At 55.2% G+C, this 7,498-nt stretch overlaps 1 protein-coding gene across 1 annotated transcript; it reads left to right on the top strand.

Moving 5' to 3' along the window:
- Positions 1 to 652: 652 nt before the first annotated feature.
- TMEM86B (transmembrane protein 86B) lies at positions 653 to 2,816 on the top strand. Its single transcript, XM_014730823.3, has 3 exons — positions 653 to 876; positions 1,193 to 1,427; positions 2,106 to 2,816. The coding sequence occupies exons 1-3, from the start codon at positions 799 to 801 to the stop codon at positions 2,486 to 2,488; spliced, it is 696 nt and encodes a 231-aa protein (XP_014586309.1). The 5' UTR covers positions 653 to 798; the 3' UTR covers positions 2,489 to 2,816.
- Positions 2,817 to 7,498: the final 4,682 nt, after the last annotated feature.

The following is a 7,498-nucleotide window of genomic DNA, read 5'->3' as shown; positions in this document are numbered from 1 at the left end:
TCAGACCTTGGGTTCCGGGCCCTAGGGAGGGAGAGCCTGACCCGTCCCGGCACCGTGGCCTCGGGACCCCAGCCCCCACAGCCTTGGGCTGTGACCCTCAAAGAGTGTGGAAAGAGGCTCCAAACCTCTGTCCTCTGCCAGGGGTGGTGACACTTCTGTTCAGACCAGGAGGGGGTTTACCAGGAGGAGGACCCAAGCCTGGCCTGCCTTGTCTGCCACCTGGACCCGGTGACCATCTCTGGGGACCCAGTAGGTCCAGGCCTTCCACACGAAAAATCACAGCATAGACCAAGTTCGCTTGTGCAACATGTATGTGACATCCAGAGCTGTGGGCCAGCATGGTGACGATGACCTTGGATAACTCATTCTTGGCGTGCACTCGTTCCGTTTGTGGTGGAGGCACCTGAGGCCCATCCGTTCTGCGGGGAAGGAGCCCTGCTGAGGCCAGAGCCTGGGACTTCGGGGCTGCGGCGGGAGCCCAGGGACCCTAGGGCGGCGAGGGGAGGAGGGAGTTTCCATCCTGTCAGCCGAGATGTAGGGTGTCGGTGCTGCCCTGCCCCAACTCCGCATTCCCTTCGACTGGGCACTGGACAACGGGAGGGGCATTTGTAGCCGCAGCCCCTGGGGGATGGGGGCTGTGGGGAGAGCAGGGACCCCTGGGTCCCAGGGCCCCTTATCAGCGGGTGCCAGGCAGCTCCCTGGGCCCTGTTATCAGTCCCAGAGTCCACAGGACGCTCCTAGGGTTAACGTGTAACCACACGCTGTCCCTTCCACCCCCAAAGCCACTGGTGTCCACATATGAGCCACTCGGGGGGCTCACAGGCCAACATGGACGCTGGGAAAGAGGGGCTGCCCCGGAAGCCTCGCTCCGCCCAAGTGAGGGCCGTCCAGGGTAGGGGGGCTGGTCTTGGGTTTCTGGGAACCCAAGCAGCCTGGAGGTATTGGGGGCCCTGCCTCCCGGGAGGCTGGGTTCTGTGGGGTTGAGCCACCCTGCCAACACCACAGCATGGGTGGGGTCCCCAGGTTGGGGTGGGGTGGAAACCCCCAGACCTGAGTCCTGGCCTGGTGGGCCCTGACCCCAAGGGCTGGGGACTGGCTGCGACCCCCGAGGCCAGGAGGGTTTTGGAGCCTTGTCACGGGGCTGGGGGCTGGGCTTAGCTGCAGAGGCTCAGCAACCCCCTGTCCCCCGAAGCCACCACACGTGGGCAGGTGGCTGAGCCTCTTCTTCCTCGCCTGTGCTGCCTACTTCATCCTGTGGATCCCCGGGGACCCACCGTCCTGCATCGGTGCCCTGGTCAAGTGCCTGCCCATCCTCTGCCTGGTGGCGCTCCTGCGGGCCGTGCGTGCCAGAGTAGTCCTGCAGGGGGCCCTGCTGTCCTCAGCCGTGGGGGACGCCTGCCTCGTCTGGCCTGCCGCCTTCCTCTACGGTGAGTGGGGCTGTACTGCTCCTTTCTGACCCCCATGCAGAGGGATCTGGGGCAGGGGGACCCTCCCCAGTAGGGTGCCTGCCGGGAGCCAGGCAGCATTCAAAGGCACAGGGGAGCAGCAGTGACCGAGACACATCCAAACCCCTGTCCTCGCGGAGCTCTTGTCCCGCTGTGGGCTGGGCCGTGCTGCTTTAGAAGGTGTGAGTGGCACCTGGGCCAGGGGTTGACATCTTGAGTAGACTGGTCGAGGACGGCCTCACTGAGAAGGTAATATCTTGAAGGGGGTGCGGGAGCCAGTGCCAGCCCATCTGGGGAAGGCTTGTCCAGGCAGAGAGTCTGGCGAGTGCAAAGGCCATGGGGTAGGGGCGTGCGGTGTGTCCTCCCAACGGCTCGGTGGGTGGAGCCGAGCAGGGAGCCAAGCGGGATGGAGAGTCAGTGGACAGTTGTGAGCAGAGTAAGAACAGATGCAGCCTGCTTCTTAGGATCACTGTGGTGCCAAAGGCAGGGAGAAGGGAGGCACCAAGGAGGCCGGTGTAGTAGTCCCGGCAGATGAGGGTGGCATGGCCGAGATAGGAGCTGGTGCTCTGGGACAGTCCTTTCCGTGAGGCTCTGGGCAGTGAGCCAATGGGGGGATGCAGGACTAGGGGTTCACCGGGCACCCCCACCCGTCTCCTCCAGGAGTGGCCGCCTTCACCGTGGCCCACCTGTTCTACCTCTGGGCCTTCGGCCTGACTCCGCTGCAGCCAGGCCTCCTGCTGCCTGTCGTCCTGGTCTTTGTCCCCTACTACGGCCTCCTGCTGCCGCATTTGTTGCCCGACATGCTCCTGCCCCTGACAGCGTATGTGCTGGTCCTGGCTGCCATGCTGTGGCGTGGCCTGGCCAGAGGCGGGAGCGCCGGCTGGGGCTCACTGCTCTTCACGCTCTCGGATGCCCTGCTGGCCTGGGATACCTTTGCCCAGCCCCTGCCCTACGCCCGCCTGGCAGTCATGGCCACCTACTACTCCGCCCAGGTCCTTATCGCCCTGTCGGGCTTCCGGGGCCCTGGGCTCAAGACCAACTAAGCAGGGGCCATGGTGGGCTGGTCTCCGCCCCCTCCCCTCCCACAAGGGCCTGGACGTCCCAGACCGGCTCACCTGAGAAACTCCCTCGGGGCTAGGAACCAGGCTCCCCAGACTGCTGTCCACAGGCGCTGGCTGTCTGGAGACGTGTGGGAACTGTTCGCAGAACCCCGAATCCGCCACCATGTTCCCACCGCCTTCCTCCTGGTCCGTTTCCAGGCCCTTCAGCCAGGCCCACGCTGGGCCCTCCCCAGCCTCCCACTGCCTGCCCGCTTCCCTCTGGCTCTCAGCTGTTTTTCTGTGGCCTGAGTAAAGTGGACTTTGAAATGGCGACATCTCTTGTTATTTTGAGAGGGGTATGGGGGGAGGGTGATCACAATAATAACAGCAAACGGTTCTTTTTATTTTTGCACAAGATTTACCATTTTACCATTTTAAGGGACGATTCAGTGACATTAAGTGCGTTCACAGTGTCACGCACTGAATCTTTTTTTATTCTTCTGGTCAGAACACTTACTGTGAGGTGTACCCTTGTAACACGTTTTTGTGTCCAGTGCAGTGTTGTAACTATACGCCCAGCAAGCTCCCTGTGGCGAGGCCTGGCGCCTGGGGCTGGTGGGACGTGGACTCCACCCCTGTGCTGGGCCCTGTGGTGGCCACGGGGCTTCGTTATGTTGCACAGATGAGGATTTTACAGATCGAGGCTGGGAGGAGACCAGTCCATGGGTTAGTTCCTATGGCTCCTGTCCCAAATTACAGCCGCCTGGGTCGCTTAAAACAACAGAAATTTAGTCTCTCTGTTCTGGAGGCCAGACACCCGAAATCAGGGTGTGGGCAGGGCCGCGCTGCCTCCAAGACTCGAGGGGAGGATGCTTGCTGCCTCTCCCAGCTCCTGGTGGCCGCAGCCATCCCTGGTGTTCCTCGAACTCTGCCTCCATCTTCACACAGCGTTCTCCCTCTGGCTCTGTCCTCGCCAAGGACACCAGTCATTGGATTTAGGCCCACCCTAAATCCAGGGTGATGGCAACTTGAGATCATCCATTACGTCTGCAAAGACCCTATTTCTAAATAACGTCACATCCATGAGTACGGGGCCTTATGGCTTGGGCACACCTCTTTGGGGGACACAGTTCAACCCGTTAGAGTCACATATAATATCAGGAGAGGAGCAGCTTGAGGAGGTGGGTAGACTCGAAGATGGCGGGACCTTGGAGGAAGGGGTCGGTAGCAGTGGGGTGGGAGTAGAGTCCTAAGGAAGAACGAGCCCAGGTGCGGCCCTCGTCCTGGCTGTGACCTTGGTGGCCCACTGGCCCGCTCAGCCTCAGGTTCTGCCTCTGAGGACACGAAGTGGCCAGAGCCACTCTCCAAACCCTCCTCGACTTCTGCATCCATGCCGTGCTTTTAGGGACTCATGGCAGAGGAGACTTGTACCTCCCTGACGTGCATTTAGGGACCCCTAGAACCTCCCCTACTTTTTAGTCCCTGCCTCACCAGACAGGAATGCCTCAGGCCAGATGAGGCATGCATGCTGTGGCGCAGCCTGTCAGGGGTGGGTTTTCTGCGTGGGGCACCCTGCTCTTCACGGTCTCAGATGGCTGGCAGCTGTTGGCCTCCCATGCCTTCTTTCAGCCCCTGCCCCACGCCTCTTTTGTGGTCCTGACCACCTGCTACCCTGCCCGGGTCCTCATCGCTGTGTCAGCCATCAAGAGCGGGAGGCTTGTGACAGACTAACTTGGGGAGTAAATAAAGTGAGCACCTTCTCTTCCCCTCCTGAAGGGGCCCCCAGAATAGCCTCCTGTCACAGTGGAAAGTGCTAAGGAGCCACGTTTCCAGCCTCCATCTGTCTGAAGATCATGTTCTATTTTTTTATTGACATATAATTGACATGTAACATTGTGTAAGTTTAAGGTGTGCAACACATTGATGCATTTATATGTCGCAGTATGATTACCACTGTTGCAGCAAACCACCCTCTCACATTTCTTTTTTGTGGTGAGAAGATTGGAAGTCTAGTCTCTTAGCAACTTTGAAGTTTAGAATACAGTATTTTCTGTAATCACCATGCGGGACCATGCATGTTCTGTTTGAAGGCATTTATATCCAATTCCTAAAAAGTGTGGTTGCAGCTTTATTGAGATATTCTTCACATGTCATCCAACTGCCCATTTGAAGTGTGCATGTCAGTAGATTTTAGGGTATTCCCAGAGTTGTGCAACCATCACCACAATCAATTGTAGAGCATTTTCATCACCCCCACAAGAGACCTCAGGCCTTTTACCTATCACCTCCCCAATCACCCCATCCCCTCCAACCAAAAGCAACCACTAGCAGAAGTCATCATTAAATGTTGGTGTTATCAATCATTGGGGTTGTTTTCAGTGGTTCACAATGATAAAGAATTAGGATTTCTGCACCCAATTCCAGTGTTTGTGTTTTCCAACACCACCATGCAAATCTCTGACACCGGGTGGGCACCCTACAACTCAATTCTGACGCTATCTACCTGGAGGTGGCATCAGATCCCACAGGTTAAGGGCTCAATCCCGCAAGACTCCCCCGACTCCCCACGTCAGATGCCAATCGCAGGTCCAGGTTATCACCTGTGCTTCTGACCAACCAGTGATAGAGGGGAGGTTCCCACGTCCCCTCCTCGGGTTCGGTTAATTTGCTAGAGTGGCTCAGAGAACTCAGAGAAACCTTTTACTCGCTAGGTCACCAGTTTATTATAAAAGGATGTAACTCGGGAGCAGCCAGATGAAGAGATGTAGAGGGCAAGGTATGAGGAAAGGGTGTGGAGCTTCCATGCCCCCTACACCCACCACTCTCCCCGAATCCACGTGGTCACCAACCTGGCAGGCTGAGTATAAGTTGAAACGAGGCTGCGGCCAGGTAACCTAGCCCCTGGCTCAAGGTCACCCTGTCCAGTCCCATTTCTACATGGAGCTCTGGCCACGCTGAAATCCTTGCAGATCCCCCTGCCTCGTGCCAGCTCTCTCCCCTCAGCCCTCCTCCCTCAGCCCTCCCTCTCTGACGGCTTCCAGTGCAAGTCTTCGCTTGACCAAATCTTCCCTGGTATCAAGACTCAGCCGGGCCGAGGACAGAGGTGTCCTCGGGGCTCGCACAGTTCCCAGCACTACCTCCACTGTAGCACATTTCATTTCACACAGAGGTTTCCTTCCCAGTCTGTTTCCCCACCACAGCGTGAGCTTGGCCAGGACCAGAGAGGCCATTGGCCTTTGGCTCCCTGGTGGTGGTTCAGCCTATGATCGGGCCTGCAGGAAGGTGTTGGTGTCACGTAAATAGCTGAGGAAATTGATTCAAAATCACAAATGAATACGGATTTAGTTCTTGAAGGAGCCATATAGGGAGAGGAAAGCATGGAGCAGGGGGACTAACAGCCCCAGAACAACAAAAACGGTGAGAAACGCTTGGGGAGATTGAAGGGGGTCATGAACTGGTGGTGGAGGGGGGACAGGGTTGGTGGCTGGAGTGGGCTAAAGAGAGGATAGCCACAGGAGGCTTAGAGAGTTTGGCCACTCCTAGATATATCCCTAATGGAACTGAAGACATATGTCCACACAAAAACTGCAATGTGAATATTCAAGCAGCGTTATTCATAATAGCCAAAAGGGAGAGACCCAAATGTCCATGAGCTGGTGAGTGGATAAACCAACTGTGGTATATCCATAAAGGTATACTATTCAGCCCTGAAAAGGAATGAAGTATGGATTTGGGGTGATTTGATGTGTCAGTGCAGGTTCATCAATTGGAACAAATGTCCCACTCTGGTGGGGGATGTGGTTAATGGGGCAGTCTATGCATGTGCGGGGGCAGCAGGTATATGGGAAATCTCTACCTTCCTCTCAATTTTGCTGTGAAACTAAAAGTGCAAGTAAAAATAACTAGATCTTGGGCCCACAAACTTTTCCTTTAAAGAGTCAGATAATAACTGTTTTATGGGTCCAGAGACAAAATCAACGATGTTATGTAGGTACTCAGTAAAAGAGAAAAATTTCCAGGGGCTGGCCTGTGTCTTTTGCTTCAGTGGCCCATGGTTTGCAGGTTCCAATCCCAGGCACAGACCTAGCACTGCTTGTCAAGCCACACTGTGGTGGCATCCCACATAAAATAGAGGAAGATTGGCACAGATGTTAGCTTAGGGCCAATCTTCCTCACAAAGAGAGAGAGATTTCCACAAGTTTTTTATTGATGCAGTTAAAAATATAACATTGGTAAGTGAGTGTAATTTTCTGTAATACTGATGAGCAGAATGGTATATCAGTTGCTAGGGCTGCCATAACCAAGTACCCAAACTGAATGGCTTGAACAACAGAAATGTATTGTCTCAGTTCTGGAAGCCAGAAGTCCAAGATCATGGTGTCAGCAGATCTGGCTCCTTCACAGGTCTGAGGGAGAATCTGCTCCATGCCTCTCTCCCGGCTTCTGGTGGTTTGCTGGCAATCTTTGCCATTCCTTGCCTTCATGAGGATCCATTCCTGTGGAGAACCAGTCACTTCTTGTCAGTCACAGCCCCTTAAAAAAATGGGTCTGTGGAATATTATTTGGCCATAAAAAGGAGTAAAGTTTGTAATATGCTACAAAATGCATGAACCTTGAAAACATTAAACTAAGTGAAAGATGCGAGTTCCAAAAGACCATTATTATAGGATTCCATTTATAAGAAATATCCAGAATAGGTAAATCAAAGAGACTGAAGTAGATTCATGGTTGCCAAGGGCTGAGGGTGTGGATGGCAGGATGGGGTGACGAGAGCCAAATGCAGAGATGGAGAGACTTTGGATTCTGGTTGCCCCTCCCCTAGTGAAGAGGTAGTTAAAAGAACCCTTAAGCATCATGATAGGACTCAGAGAAACTCCAGATTGTGATGCAGGGCAGACTAGGGCTGGCTGGTGGGGCAGGCAGGTTCTGCCGTTGCGGGAAAGAAGAAATCACCATTTCTTTCCTCCTGCCCAGGAGGAAATCTGTCCATCTGCTCCAGGGCTTCAAAGGGCA

Source organism: Equus caballus, chromosome 10 (genome assembly GCF_041296265.1).
Source record: "Equus caballus isolate H_3958 breed thoroughbred chromosome 10, TB-T2T, whole genome shotgun sequence".
In the NCBI taxonomy this organism is placed as follows: Eukaryota; Metazoa; Chordata; class Mammalia; order Perissodactyla; family Equidae; genus Equus; species Equus caballus.
This window is presented reverse-complemented; position numbering and strand designations above follow the sequence as displayed.